Here is a 16100-nt window from a genome sequence, read left to right as displayed (position 1 = left end):
AGAGGCCTGGCAGGAGGGAGAGTTGGAGAGAGGGAGGCCCGAACAGGAGGACTGGAGGGGAGGAGGGCTGGAGGAGGGGCTGGTGGGGAGAGCTGGAAGGAGGGCTGGATGGGAGGGCTGGAGGGAAGGAAAGCTGGAGGAAGGGAGGGTGGGAGGAGGGAGGACTGGACCAGAGGGCTGGACGGGAGGGCCGGAGGGAGGCCTGCGGGGAGCACCGTCCCACTCCCTGCTCCTGCAGGCTCTGGACGGAGGAGCTGCTGCAGGACGTGTGCGCAGGCCTGGCCGAGGAGCTGCACCTGCCCCCCGATGCCCCCGGCGGCATGGTGGACTTCCGGCGTACCCTCACCCTCAGTTTCTTCTTCAAGTTCTACCTGACGGTGCTGCAGAAGCTGGGCAAAGAGAACCCGGAGGCCGTGAGTGCGGTCTGGTTGGCGCGGTCTCTGCTGCTTGTCTGGGGGCTTGCGGGATGCCGGTCTGGGTGGTGACCAGGCCCCTTCGTCATCTTGCCCTCACAGAAGTGTGGCCTGCCGGACCCCACCTTCGCCAGCGCGACGCAGCTCTTCCAGAAGGACCCTCCGGCCAATGTGCAGCTCTTCCAAGTGAGTGTGGCGCACGGCTGAGATCGTGGCCTGGGTGGGCCACATTGGGTGGCCAGGCTGATCGTTGGCGGGTGGCCACCCTGAACTGTGTATAGGTGCACAGAACTCCTTTCGCCGTTTAGACACCCAGTGAAGGAAACGGGGGCCACACTGATGTCAATGTCGCTATTTCCCCCTTGTTTGCACCCATTCTTTAAGGAAAATACTCTGTTTTATTCTGTTAATCATCTGGCTCTTCTATTGTGCAAAGCCAGGAGTTGAGCACACTTAGTTAAAAAAAAATCTTCTCTCAACAGCAACTTTTTATGAAGTGCTAGATAAAGTGTCAGCAAACTCTTCCTGCAAACGTTTTAGATTTTGTGGGCCAGACAATCTCTATTACAACTTCTCAGTCTGTCATCATAGCACAAAAGTAGGCACAGGCAATACATAAATGAATTAGGGTGCTGTGTTCCAATAAAATTTTATGTAAAAAAAACCAGGCAGTGGGCCTGATTTGGCCTGCAGGCCACAATTTGCTGACCTCTGTACTAGAGTTTGTTGATCCAAAGCACGAACTCTGGGGCCTGATGCCTGACTTTGAACCCAAACTCTTGTCATTTGATAGCTGCGTAACCTTGAACAAGTCACTTACCCTCTCTGTGCCTCCCGGACAAGTTAATTTTATACCCACCTGCAGACATGGGTGGTTTTGAGGATTAAATGTGTCCATAAAAGTAAATTGCTTAGACAGTTCCTGATATATGGAAAACATTCAACAAATATTAACCATTATTATTTCTACTTTCAATAACAAATACAAACAGAATGTTATTATAAAATTAATACATTTTTAAACATTTTGAAAAGTTATAGAAAAATATAAAAACAACAACGAAAATCACCCAAAATTGCACCTCCAAGAGAAAAATCATCCTTATATTTTTGTTTACTTCTTTCCATTTTTTCCCTATGCCTATATGGACACATATATATATACCATATTTATAATACATATGATCTTTTCCTACAGAATTTGGATCTTTGTACACACATACACACAATGTTTTATGTCCCGTTTTTATACTAAACATGAACGATCTTTCCTTCCGATTGAAATTCTCCAACAGAATGTATTAATGGTTACATACTCTTCCAAATGACATGTAGCATCATTTATTTTCTCTGTCTGGTGATAGGCATTTAGGGTCCTCTTTTTGTTGTTCCTTTATTTCTTTATTTTTTTTATTTTTTGAGTCACAATCTCACTCTGTCACCCAGGCTGGAGGGCAAAGGCACCATCACGGCCCCCATAGCCTTGACCTGCTGGACTCAGGTGATCCTCCTGCTTCAGCCTTCCAAGTAGCTGGAACCACAAGTGTGGACCACCACACCTGGCTAACTTTTTGATTTATTGTAGAGATGAAGTCTCATCATGTTGCCCAGGCTGATCTCGTACTCCCAGGTTCAAACAATCCTCCCGTCTCGGCCTCCCAAAGTCCTGGGATTACAGGCGTGAGCTACTGCACCTGGCTTGTATTCTTTTATAGAACGAGACCAGATCCTGCTCGGTTACTTACGCCATTCCCGGTTTCTTTGCTCCAGGCCCTTCCACGTCCTCCCGTCTTATCTCAGGTGTGCTCTGCCACCTGGCCTGAAGCTCTCCCGTTTCCCCTGGGCCTGTCAAGGTGCAGTGCCCTCGGCAGCTCAGCTTAACTGATGACCCTGTTGTTCCAGGAGGTGCCCAAGGGTCAACCTGAGGAGGACACAGTCGGCCGGCCCCTGCCTCACCTGGCTGCCAACATGCAGGCCTCCGGAGAGGCCGTGTACTGTGATGACATCCCTCGCTATGAGAATGAGCTCTCTCTGCGACTGGTCACCAGTACCCGGGCACATGCCAAGATCAAGTGAGTATTGCCGCCAGGAAGAGGCGGGGGTGCTCCAGAAGGAGGCTGCTGGGAGTACCCACGGGGTTCCTTGCCCCTGCCAGGCAGTGGAGATACAGAGCTAAGGAGGCTCCTGCAGGCCTTCCCAGTCTAGAGAAGAAGGCAGGAAGTCACCTCAAAACCACAGTCTGGAGAGGAGAAGGAGGGATGGGGCTGGACAGTACCTGGAGTGAATCTTCTCCTGGTAGGGTGACAAGCTGACCCTGGAGAGATTAGAGGGACCACATCAAGAAAGCTAAACAGAGAACTGACACATGATCTGAAAAGCACCTAGGAGCTGCTGGAGGGCTTTGGCAGGACCAGGGATGACTTGCATTTGGGATACTGGGCTCGAATGGAAGGCAAAATCTCAGGAGAACTTGAGTTAGCACCGGAAGGAAGAGCGTGGCCTTGGAGTCTGGTAGACCTGGCATTGAATCTCTGCTCTGGTGCTTAGCAACTGTGACCTTGGCCCATCTACCCAAACCCTCAGTTTCCCCACCTGTGGTCAGGTGTTTTTATGGGAATTTGCAATATTGTCTACAAGGCACCTGGCAGAGAATACTTCTTATACATGCTTGAACAAGCACATACCTGCTTGTTGAATTTTGAGAGCTCAAATAGCAAAAAAACCCCAACCATCTCTATAATAATAATACCACCTAGCACTCATGGTGCTTGATATTTGCCAACGCTTGGTTGAAATCATTATATACACATTTGTTTATGTATTCCTTGCACCAACCTTAAAGGCAGGTCCTGTTATTATTATCTCCCTGTCCCAAATGAGGAAACTGAGGCACAAACAGGGTAAGTCACTCTCCCCAGAGCTAGTGTTTGTGTGCAGGCAGTCTGAGTAGCTGGGCTGTGCAGCCACTGGACGTTCAAGCCAGAGTATGACTTCATCATTTCCTGGTGGACATGACACACATGGCCTGCTGAGTGGAGCAACCAGGACAAATGGTCCCTCGGGTCCCTCCTACTGCATGGACCAAGAATCAGGTCTCCTTGCTCTCAGCCTTTTCTCTCTGTTACTCCCAGCCCAGAGAATGACAAACCAGCCACAGATGAAATCGAACACAGATGAAATCTAACAAATACACTGTTCCAGGTCACTGAAAAAAAAAAAGTGTATGTCCCTGTGATTGCTGGTAATGGGCACATCGTTCAGCCTTTGTCCTTGTCTTGAGCCCGTGGTGACAGCACTGTGACCCGTATTGTCTACACTCAAACCGCCTCCATCCAAGCAGTGTGTGACCAGATGGGGAATGGTAGGGGCAGCCATTGTCATGACTGCAGCAATCAGGACTTGCTTGGAAGGGGGCATGGCAGGCAGGGTTTCCCTGATGTGGGCACCCTCCTAAATGAACCTCAGTTCTGACTCAGTCACGCCACTTTGTGGCTGAGTGACTTGGACAAATGACCCCACTTCCCTGAGCTTGAGACATCCCCAGATGTAAAAGGGGGATAGGGATAAGTACATTCAGGGCTTTGTGTGAGGATGAACTGTCTGGGAGCTTCAGGGCAGTTCCCACCTCTTTCCCTGTCAGGGCATGGGCCAGAGTAATGGAGATATGGCTGAGACTCCCTGAGAAGTGCCCCGGCATCCTTCCTGGGACACTCGCATTGTCTCCTTATGTCTGGGATGCCCATGCCTGGGAAGGCACCACTGATGTGAGAAGAGAAATCTGGCTTGGGAGGCTGTCAGGGCCATGGGGTCAGGGCATGGCAAGAACCCGCGTATGCTGTTCTGGTTGGGTGTTCGCTGGTGCTGTGGGTTTTCACCAGAGCTCTTCAGAATCAGTGCTGCCCACCATAACTTGACTCCCATGCATCTGGGGGGCAGGCAGGCAGAGCATGGGGCCACAGGGCATGGCCTGTCTCATGCATCCTACCCCTGGCGGCATTTGGCATGGCAGCCTTCCATCAGCATTTGTAGCATAGAGTGGAATTGAATTAGGATCCAACAGAAAGGAGGCCAAGGAGGGAGGAACCAGGGTGAAGGCGGAAAACCCATTACAATGAGGACTGAGTGCTCCAGCCAGGTGCCGGGTCCCCCACTTCTGTCTGTTGGCCCAGTCCCTCACATGGCTCCCTCTTGCAGGTCCATCGACACCTCAGGAGCTAAGGAGGTGCCGGGGTTTGCTTGTTTCCTCTCAGCCGGGGACATTCCTGGGAGCAACGTCACGGGGCTTTGTAATGATGAAACTGTCTTTGCCAAGGATGAGGTGGGTCTTGGATTTTTTTTTAATATGAAGTAAATGGAGCCTGTAGCTCCACATTAATCTTGAAATATTATAAATGTGCGTGCTTTGAGGCCATCATCCAACTGGTCTGTATTCATGACTCATCACAAGAGAATAGAGTATATTACTTGTTTATTTAATTGATGGTTGCTGTTTGTACACAGTAGGATGGCTCCAGGCCAAAGTAGCAGTAAAACAAGGCTGGTGATTGCATTTGAGTTAACACTTGGGTTCTTAAGGTACAAGCTCCATTATTAAAAAAAAAAAAAAAGGGAGTATACTAACTAAATAAACTAACCAGAAATCACAATGGCAACACTATGTGCATTAATAACTCACTTATATAAACTTATATGGACATTTATCTACCAATTTCAATGTGTGGAATTCTGCAATGGCCACAAAATGTTTTCAAACATTCAAGACAGCTGCTACAAAACTCCTTATACGGTGCTCACCGGATAGCTCATAGACAGTCATTTTATAATCTTAATAGGGATCAAATGTTGCACATTAGACACGAGTGGATGTTTCTGAAGGGTCAATTCACCTGATTGTCGATGTAAAAGTAAAAGACATGACAGAGACCTGTAACTGTGAGACACGAAGACTCCCCAGGGAGAGCATTTGGGAGGGGAACAGACTGCTTCCCAGACTTCCAGAGTCTCTGGGAGCTCTGTGGGCATTAACTAGCTAAGCCACAACTTCATGGGGCCTCTACACATGCCTGTAGGGTATTGCTTCCTATTGTCAGGAACCTTGTATTCCAAAGTGATGCCTTGGACAATTTTTTGTTGCTAATTTTTTGGGGGGATGGCGAATGAAAATTATCCCTACAGGTGATCCAGTAAGCTTTGACGGAGCCGAGTCATTAAAAGAAAACATCAATCATTATTAGATCCAATGAGAAAAAGAAAAAGAAAAAAAGAGTCTTGTTTAGGGCCATCAAGTCTAAGAACCAGCTACGGCTCTTGGGCATCCAGACGAAGCACAAGGCATGATTGCAGACTTTGAGAGGCTTTTGGCCTACATCTGGGAACATCAGAGCCTGGGGTTTCATCACGGTCTAGTCACTAACTAATCGCGATCCTGCCCTCCGGGTCTCCATCTCTTCATCTGTAGACCACGAGGATTAGAGTAGATCCAAATTGCCCAACACGCTGCCTGGTGCCATGGCTCCCCCTCTGCTCATGGCAGACATCAACCATCCATCGCCACATCCCACCCAGTGCAGCTTCTCCGTAGGTGGCCAGTGCTAAGTAATCAGGTTGGCCTTGAGATGAAATCTGTTTGCTATGCTGACCCTAGTGGTCTTTAAGACCTATGCCAGCTCTGAGCACTTGGAAGAGGCACAGAGCCTCAATGAGTAGGACAGAAAACCCTGGGATATTCCTAGAATGTGCTGTGATTGTGAGGGCAGGGACTTCTTTTGCTATTTAAGAATCCAAAAACAGCCGGACTCGGTGGCTCAGCCTGTAATCCCGCGCCTTTGGGAGGCTGAGGTGAGTGGATTGCCTGAGCCCGCGGGTTCGAGACCCGCCTGGGCAGGAGACCTCATCTCTACAATAAATCAAAAAATCAGCCGGGTGTGGTAGTGCATGCCTGTAATTCCAGCTACTTGGAAGGCTGAGGCGGAAGGATCGCCGGAGCCCAGCAGGTCGAGGCTGCGGTGACCGGGAGCGGCCACTGCACTCCAGTCTGGGCGACAGAGTGAGACTCCAACTAAAAAAAAAAAAGAAAAGAAAAGAATCCAAAAACCATCTGTTTCACGAGAAGCTTAGTTACGCCCTTGAACCACCTGTCTCTGCTCCAGGTGACTTGTGTTGGGCACATCATTGGTGCTGTGCTTGCAGACACCCCAGAACACGCACAGAGAGCTGCTCTAGGGGTGAAAGTCACCTACGAGGACCTTCCCGCCATCATCACGATCGAGGTAACTAAGGATGGGTTGCCTGTGTAGCGGAGAGAGCGCCCTGTCCCTGAAGGCACATTTATTAGGATGTATAGAGGAGATTTGGGCAGCAGATAGGGATTTGACTAGATGGGCTATTAAATCCCTTCCAAGGTCCACCTGGCTAGCTCAGTGGGTAGAACACAAGACTCTTAAAATCCCTTCCGAAGCTGGGATTTCTGATCCAATGAAACCTTCCTCTTTAAGATCTTAAACTCAGTCTGCTATCAGTCAAGTCAGGTTCCTTCTTCCCCAAGTTTCAGCTCCAATTGGTTGTGGGATTCTCTGCTTTTCCTCAGGATCCAGGGTTGTCCGTCTACAGCTGGGGGAATGGAGGAATTTGACTCTCTGGGCTGCAACAGAGCTTCCTTTAGGTCTCTACAGGACGCTTAGAGAGAGTAGTGCATGGGAAGAGAGAGGTACCGATTCAGAGAGCATCTTCTCCCAGTCAGAAACCGCCATCTTCCCTCTAAGAGTTCAGTTGCTGAAGCTTCTTTTTGATTTTCAGGATGCTATAAAGAACAACTCTTTTTATGGATTTGAGCTGAAGATCGAGAAAGGAGACCTCAAGAAGGGGTTTTCCGAAGCAGACAATGTGGTTTCAGGTATAGCTGCACCATGTGGCTGCAGGGATGTGTGAATTAAAACCAAGAGCTATAGGTTGCACCTGGAAACCAGGAGGCCCTTTCAGACATTCAAAACATTTTCTAACAGAAGGTTCCCTCTGATGTTTATAATAAAAGAATAGACAGTTGATTGGGAAACTGTTCAGTCATCTTAATCGCCACTCTCCTGTCCTAGGCTGGATCTAGATGAATTAGAAGATTCTAGTGTCTTCTGATTTGAAAAACTGTCTTGGGAGAATAATGGCCACAGATGCCTGGCCTGCTTGGGCTGGCCAGGCCTCTAACTACACACTCTTACCTGAAAGCGGTCCCTGCCCTCCCTCCTACCTCTTCCCTCTGCCCTTCCATCCCCCTCAACCCGCCCTGAGAAGTCAGTTCACCCAGGACAAGCTGCCGATGGGCCTCTTTGGGAACTGGGGCCCTTTGGAAAATGATTTCTTCATTGGCTGTTGGGCTTTGTTAAGCCCCTGCGAAGCCAGCTCTCCCGTAGATCTGGCAGCTTCACCTCTGGAAAATGCTCTTGCTTTCATCTTTGTAATCATATCTGTTAATTCCTTCTCTACTTTCACCAACATTTTACAATGACAGTTTTAGAAATCCTTGATTTCCACTAGCTGCAGTGAGAAGAGAACTTTGCGCCTGATGCATTTCAGCGTCGCTCTGGGTCTTTGTTGTGGGGGCGGGCACTTGGTTCCCAGATGGCCAAGACTGTGGGATCCTTTTCCACCCTGGTGGGGAACCCTGAGGTTTCCTGGGACCGGTTGGTTCCTGCCCAGGCTGCGTGCACTCTCGCTAAGCAAGCTGGCCCCTCTCAGCATCAAGCTCACTTGAGGATCTTGCTGCTTTCTCAGGGGAGTTGTACATTGGTGGTCAGGAGCACTTCTACCTGGAGACTAACTGCACCATTGCTGTCCCGAAAGGGGAGGCAGGGGAGATGGAGCTCTTTGTGTCTACACAGAACACCACGAAGACCCAGGTAGACGTCCTGTGGGTCAGCTCAAGAGGCTGGAGAGGGCAGGGAGAGCACCTGGCAGACCAGGAGGGCAGGGTGGGATGTGGGGAGAGGGATACCTGGGCTGGTCTAGACGGGGATTTGAAAGTCGTGGTCCTGGTGCCAGATGGTCACCCACAGTGGGTGACACTCACTCTCCTCATCTATAAAATGGGTCCTGGGTGGATTGTTGTACTAATAAGATAAGCCTTAATACTTAGCTCAGAGCCTGGTGAGTGTTGGCTGCTATCATTCCAATGATATCCGGGAAGTGATATCCTGCCTGTCTCCTCATCTGTAAAAGGATAGGGCCGACAGTCTCAGGGCCCACTCAGTTGTCTACAGTAGCTCAAATATTCCCCATTTCCCCATGGCTGTGATGCGACAGGGGTGGTCAGTATTTTTGGCAGCTGGCTCTACCCTCATGACCAGCAGTTCTGGCCACATGGGATGAGTTCCCAAAAGGGTGCGATGACCAGCTAGCTGCTGGCCCTGGTTAAAACACGGGAGGGATTCAGCCTACAGCAACTGATGAGTGCTGGACTACAGCACCGCCACCTACAAGGCTATGTGGGGATTTTGTACTAAGGAACTTCCTAGCTCGCAACAGTAATTAGGCCCGTGCTTATTGGGCAGGCTCTGGGGCAGACCTGAAATAAGTCCAGAGGGCACGCTCAGTGCGAGTGTTTTACCTTTCGTCCACAGAGCTTTGTTGCAAAAATGTTGGGGGTCTCAGCCAACCGGATTTTGGTCCGAGTGAAGAGAATGGGAGGAGGCTTTGGAGGGAAGGAATCCCGGAGCACCGTGGTGTCCACGGCGGTGGCCCTGGCTGCATATAAGTGAGTTTCAAGGCCTGCTTCTCTCAGCTGGCTCCCCAGAAGAATGAGAAGGCAGCCTCCACCAGGAAGGCTTTCTGGGTTTCTCCCTCTTGTAATTCGTTTCCCCCGGCTTTGAGTCCTCACAGCCCTCTGTTTTTAGAATACTTGGGCACAGGGCCAGGGTGACATCACCTGTTTCTTTGTGTCGTGGCACCTGTGCCCACATCTGATCTCCCCTACCCCGCCATGAGCTCTCCAAGGATGTCACGTGTCTCACATCCTTACATTCCCACTGGATCTGTGGGTGTGCAGGCGGAAGAGGCAGCTTTCTGTGGGTGTCACCCCTGGGGCTCCCTGGGCGGGCTGTTGTGGAAGGCTTGCAGGGTTCTAACCCTCTTGATGCCCCCAGGACTGGACGCCCTGTACGCTGCATGCTGGATCGTAACGAGGACATGCTGATAACGGGCGGCAGACATCCCTTCCTGGCCCGATACAAGGTTCTAGTTGCTGGGGCTGTGCAGCGCATTTGGGAGGAGACCTGGGCGGAAGGTCCGGGCGTGCTGGCCTGCACTCCTGCTTTTCTCCTGATGATCTGTAGAAGTTTTAAGAAGTAGCGAGGAGGGAAATTGAAAGAGGCCACCAGCCACTTAGAAGGGTGAAACCAGGTTGCTGGCAGGCCATGCCGAGGGTGGCACTCACAGCTTCTGGGAATTTGCTATGGTCCAAAGCTGGTCCTTGGCCATTCAGAGACGTGACTTGTCAGCAGACCCAGAGTAAGCCCCTTGCACTGGGTAGCCCAAGTGTGAACATGTCCACAGGCCTGACGTCAAACTCAGAATGATGGCTTAGTAACCCTCAGTGAGAAATAACACTTCCCAGGGGTCTGGGTGGGTGCAGGTTGTTAGGGTGAGACCATGGTTGGGCACTGCCCATGCCTTTCTCTGGGACAGTCGCTTTTTTGGGATGCTGTGGGTGACCAATGCACCCCTTCCCCACACACACTGGTGCAGCCTTCCTGGGTCCAGTCCAGCCCTGGAAGCCTGGGAGCTGTCTCTCTCATCAAATTGGCCTTGAATCTTCCCTTTGATCTATTCTAATTTTACCTCATGATCTAACTCCCAAAAAGGGATTGTATTAATCCCAAATCTTTGTGGGCCTGAAGAGACCCCAGCTTCCGTGCTTGCAAAATGGCCAGTAAAGGGTATTTGGGGTGGGGGCATGAAGTCAAAGACGGCCAAGCACATTCATGCCCGTGCTGAGTGTGACTGTTGCATCTGCTGACCTGTGTGGAGCTGCACCAGCACCTTTTCTGGTTCCTCTTCCCGGGCCTCCCTCTCTGCCCTGTTATGACCAACTCTCTCTCTCTCTGGCCTCCTGGCTCACTCTCTTAGTACTGGAACTAGGGAGTAGGGAACCAGAAGGAGGAGCGTGGGGATGAGTGTATCAGGGCCAAGGAGACAGCGCACACCACCAGGGAGATGTCTGTTCCTCTTCCTTCACCTGCACATGACCCTGTCACCTTTTTTCCATGGTGTGATGGCTCGATCATTCTGTTTCCTCCAGGCAGCCTGAGTGAGAGGGGGTCAGTGACCGGCAGAGGAGGGGCCTACTGAGAGTCACTTCCTTTTTTCAGGTGGGCTTCATGAAGACGGGGAAGGTGGTAGCCCTGGAGGTGGAACACTTCAGCAACGCAGGCAACACCCAGGACCTCTCTCAGGGTGTAAGTAGGACCTGCACCCACCTACCCCTGGGGAGACTAGGAGGTCTGGGGTGTGCCCCAGAGCTGGTGCCTATTTCTGCCTGATCTTGCCACTCTAGCCTCCTAAGGGGTTCCCTCCTCCAGGTTTTCATCCTTTACTACTCTGTAAAGCACAGAGACAATCGCATGACTTCTTTGATTGGAAACCCATCCTTCTTGTTTGAGATGTTTTGCCAAGCTAGCAGAGTTAGTTACAGAGCTTTATGTGTAGTGTGTATGGTGGCATTGTGCGTGTGTGTGCACGTGTGTTGATATGCAATAGCAATATACATACACATGCCGATGATATGCATGGAAAAAGTCTGAAAGAACATATGCCAAGCTGTTGGCAGTGGTCAACAGTTGTTAACAATGGCTGGTGTGGTACTGGAAAGGCAAACACTATCTGTGTCTTTGTTACACATTACTGTGATGTTTTAATTCTAAACAACAAGTTGAATTGCTTTAAAAAATACCAGTTTTATTGAACTGCAGTTTGCATGCCATAAAGTGATTTACTGGAAGTGTCTAATTTAATGGTCATTAGTGAATTTCAAGAGTTGTGCAAGCAAGATCCCAATCTAGCTTTTGATCTGCTGTTCCCATTTGCAGTCAGTCCTGCTTCCATTTCCAGGTCCAGGGAACCATTGTTCTACTTTCTGTCTTTATAGATTTCCCTTTTGCAGCCCAGTTGTGTGAGTAGAACCATGCTGTCTTTTGTGTGTGGTTCTTTCTCTTGGGATTACGTTTTGGTGGTTCATCTATGTGATGGCATGTATTAGCATCTTCGTCCTTTTCATTGATGAATACTATTCCATTGTGTGGATATTCCATATTTCATTTCCCATTTTTGCCTAATGGACACGGGTTGTTTCTAGTCTTTAGTTTTTCTGCGTAATATTGGTCTGATCATTCTTGTACTGATCTTGTGTAGAAATAGATTTTTACTTCTCTTGAGTAAATTCCCCGGAGTAGAATTTCTGAATCTGGGGTGAGCTCAACAGTATAAGAAATGATCTAATTATTTTCTAAAGTGACTGCACCATTTTCCATTCCAAACAACAATGTGTGGCGTTCCATTTTCTCCACAAGATATTTATTCACATGGTGCTGTCTTTCTTTTGATTTCTGACATTCTAGTGGGTGTAAAGTGATATCTCATTGTGTTTTTTTTTTTTGAAAGCAGGATTTATTGAGAGGACAGAAAAGCTCCCACAGTGGGAGGGGACCCAAGGGGGTTGCCCCTCATTGTGGTTTTAAATTGTGTTTCTCTAAGGACTAATAATGCTGTCTATTTTTGTGGGTGCTAACTGGCTGTTCATCTGGTTTCTTTGGTGAAATATTTATTCAAATATTTTGCCCATTTTAAAATTGAGTTATTTGTCTTCTTTGTATTACATTGTGTTACTTCTCTATGTATTTTGGGCATAAGTCCTTTATCAAATACATGATTTGCCCTCCCATGACTTTGTACATGACATTCTTTGTCCCTAAAGCACACTTCTCTTCCAACTCCATCTAGTGGACTATTCTTTATTATTTAGAGCAAACATTATCTTAGTTCCTTATACCTTTCTCTACTTACAGCACTTATCACCTCAAACCATGGTTATAAGTCAAATTTTTGGTCTCTCCTCCTGGGTTGTAGACTCTTTAATAGCAGCAGGTATCTCTTATGCTTCACAACCCCAACGTTTCCCATGATGTCTGCACACAATGGACACTTTGAAAACCACTCGTTGATTGGAACGATGAATACATGATTGACCTTAGTGGTAAGTTGTGTCTTTCCAGTTGAAGTGGGATTCAGAGAACCCGGATCCTATGTTATTCTTTGGGTCATTTTAGTACCAAGCAGCACCACTTCCTTATCTGTAATTTACCAGCCAAGATCATACTGTACTTTGTTGAATTAAATTTTTTATTTTGAGATAGTTGCAGATTAGCATACAATTGTGAGAAATAATACAGAGAATCCCACACACGTGCTGTCTATGCTCGTCAGTGAAATGTCTGTTCATATCTGTTGTCCTTTTTCTAATTGGACTTTTTAACCCATTTTCTTCTGAAGATTACATTTTTTAATATGATAATATGATATTGCTACCAGGACACCATCAGAATGCAGAGCACTTCCAACAACACCAAGATCCTTTGTATCACTGTGTCACAGTCACACCCACTCCCCTCACTCCCCCGCCACCCTCATTTCTTCCTCAGCCCCTGGCAACCACCAGTCTGTTTGCCATTTCTATTAATTTTGTCATTCTGAGAACGTCCTATAAATGGAATCAAATAATTAATAACCTTTTGAGATTGAGTTTTTTCACTCAGCTTAATGCTCTGGAGATCCATCCAAGTCATATAAGTCAATTATTTTTTTCTTTTTATTGTTCTATAATATCCCACGGTATCGACAGACCATAGCTTGTTTAACCATTCTCCCAGTGAAGAATATTTGGGTTGTTTCCAAGTTTTTGGCTACTACAAAACTGCTACAAATCTTTGCGCGTCATTTTTGATATTTTGAACACTGAGTCAACTGCTACCCCTGGAATAAATCCAACCCAGTCATGGCATAATTAATGTATTAATGCATTCTATTTACTCATATTTTCTTAAGGATTTTTCACCTATTTCATGAAGACTATTGTTCTGTAGTTTTCTTTTATTGTATTGTCTTAGTCTGATTCTGGGGGTGTCAGCCTAACACCAGCTTCATGAAGTAAGTTAGAATTTCTCTTCTAATTTTAGAAGTGATTGTGTAGCCTTGATGCTAATTCTTCTTTAAGTGTTTGGTAGAATTTTCAGTGAACTTATTTGGACCTGAAGACTTCTTTTCTGGGAGCTTTAAAACTACCTATTAAATTTCCTTAATAGTTATAGGACTACCTAAATTATCTATTTCATATTGAAGTGGTAGTTTTGAATCTTGAGACAATGATTTTTAAAAAAAAAATCTATTTCTAATTATGTATTTTTATATATATAGTATATATAATATATTATATAATATATCTAATTATTTATTTATATACTACTTGTATATATTTATAGAGTACATGTGATATTTTGATACAAGTGTACAGTGTGTAATAAAAAAATCAGGGTAATTGAGGCATTCATCACCTCAAGCATTGATCATTTCTTTGTGTTAGGAATGTTCCAGTTCCACTCTTTTAATTATTTTTGACTATCCAGTAAATCACTGTTAACTGTAGTCACCACACTGTGCTACTGTATACCAGGTCTTATACATTCTATCTAACTGTATTTTTGTACACATTCTCCATTCCCACTTATCTCTTGTTCCCTGCTACCCTTCCCAGCCTCTGGCAAATGTCATTCAACTCTATCTCCATAAGTTCAACAGAATTTTGTCTAAGTTATAAAAAAAAAAGTATGTGTGTAGAGTTGTTCATAGTAGTCCTTATTGTTTCTTTGATGTCTTCAGGGTCTGTAGTGATATCCTCTGTTTCAGTCCTGATATTGGTCATTGTAGTCTCTCTGTTTTTCTTTGTTTTGCCGGAGGTTTGTCAACTTTATTGATCTTTTTAAAAACCAGGTTTTGTTTCACTGAATTTTTCCCCCATTGTTTTTGTTTTGAGTCTCACTGATTTCTGTTCTTGTCCTCATGATTTCCTTCATTCTGTTTGCTTTTATTTTATTTTGTTACTCTTTTTCTAGATTCTTGAGGTGGAAGTGTACATTTTTAATGTGCGATTGTTTTTCTTTATTTTAATGTATTCAATTTCATGTTAGAAAGTTTTCTCTCAACACTACTTTAGTTGGGTCTCACAGGTTTGGGCATGTTGTATTTCATTTTCTTTCTTGTGTTTTTTGTTTCCCTGATACTCTTTGATCCCTGGATTATTTAAAATGTGCTGTTTCGCTTTCAAGTATAGAGATTTTTCTATTCTGTTTCTATCCTGAGACTTTCTATTGATTTCTGGTTTTATTCCATTTCAGTTGAAGAAAACATTCCATATGAATTCAATCCTTTTAAGTTTGTTGAGGTTTGTGTTATGGCCCAGGATGAGATCTGTGTTAATATAAGTTACTACGGGCACTTAAACAGAATGTGTATTTTGTGGTTGTTGGGTTGTGTATTACTTTCCTGTGACTGATACAACAAATGACTACAAATTGGGTGGCTTAATATAATAAAAATTCATTTTCTCACAGTTCTAGGGGCCAGAAGTCTGAAATCAAGGTGTTGGCAGGACCATTCTCTCTCTGGAAGGTCTAGGGGGAAATTAATTCTCTGTGAGAATTGACAAATTTATCTTGGTAGTACTACTTTTTAGAGCTGCTTAAATTTTAATTTTAGAAGCATACCAGTTGCATATGTATAATATATATACAAAATAAACTTAAGCATTCCAAGGAAGCAGAAGGTCCCCATTGTCGCATCATCCCCTGCTAGGGGATGTCTAATTGGCTCAGTTAGGAAATGTCACACTTCAGGTCTCATGTTAAAACTGTTCAAAAGAGAATATATCTCTAGTGGAATAAGAAATATTCTAGGAAATATTCTAGCTCTCACTACATCTAAGACATGCTTTTCTGGCATGAGAAAAATCAGCTTGAAAACCATACAGTACTTGTCCCTAGAGATCTAACAGGATTTTTAAAATTTAATACAGCAGATATTTATTAAGTCTCTGAGGTGGCAACATAAAATAAGAATATGATGTTGTTTTTGCCCTCAAGAAGTTCACAATATGAAAGAGGAAACAGACCATACAAGGAGAAGGATACAGAAATACAAGTTGACACAGTGCTAAGGGAAAGCACAAATGGAATTAATGGAGGCACAGAAAAAGAATCTAGGATGACTAAGACTGAAATTTTCAAAGACGCAGAAAGCAATGTGTGGGAAAGACAGACTGTACATGGGGAAATAAACTAAAACCAAAATGAAACAAACAACCAAAAAGAAAGCTGCCACTTATCTTCTGAGAGATGAGGTATTGTACCTTAAAGAAAGAACAGAATGTTATTAAAATGGAGCAGTTCAAGAATAAAAATGAACTTTTGTGAATTAAAACTAAGAAGGCAGAGAGGTTGAAAGAAACTTGAGAAATCTCTCCAAAAGGGAAAAGGAATGTGGAAAAATAGAAGAGAAAATACAAGAAAAATGGAGGACCAGACCAAGAGGTTCAAAAATAGAAGTTTCAGAAAGAAAGAAAATGGGGGAAAAATAAAGGAGAGGAAGTTATCGTGA

The 16100-nt window shown here is 45.7% G+C and overlaps 1 protein-coding gene across 1 annotated transcript in view; it reads left to right on the top strand.

Annotated features, from left to right (window-relative positions):
• XDH (xanthine dehydrogenase) overlaps positions 1 to 16100 on the top strand; it is a 70736-nt gene that overhangs the window by 38432 nt on the left and 16204 nt on the right. The window contains exons 15-24 of the mRNA XM_008074639.1: positions 239 to 413; positions 516 to 599; positions 2316 to 2485; positions 4608 to 4731; positions 6563 to 6682; positions 7209 to 7305; positions 8178 to 8302; positions 9023 to 9156; positions 9545 to 9632; positions 10769 to 10855. Of these exons, the coding sequence (XP_008072830.1) occupies positions 239 to 413; positions 516 to 599; positions 2316 to 2485; positions 4608 to 4731; positions 6563 to 6682; positions 7209 to 7305; positions 8178 to 8302; positions 9023 to 9156; positions 9545 to 9632; positions 10769 to 10855 (1204 nt within the window). The remainder of the gene's footprint in view (positions 1 to 238; positions 414 to 515; positions 600 to 2315; positions 2486 to 4607; positions 4732 to 6562; positions 6683 to 7208; positions 7306 to 8177; positions 8303 to 9022; positions 9157 to 9544; positions 9633 to 10768; positions 10856 to 16100) is intronic.

This window comes from Carlito syrichta, unplaced genomic scaffold, assembly GCF_000164805.1.
Source record: "Carlito syrichta isolate Samal-C Ts95f unplaced genomic scaffold, Tarsius_syrichta-2.0.1 Scaffold316714, whole genome shotgun sequence".
NCBI lineage: Eukaryota > Metazoa > Chordata > Mammalia > Primates > Tarsiidae > Carlito > Carlito syrichta.
This window is presented reverse-complemented; position numbering and strand designations above follow the sequence as displayed.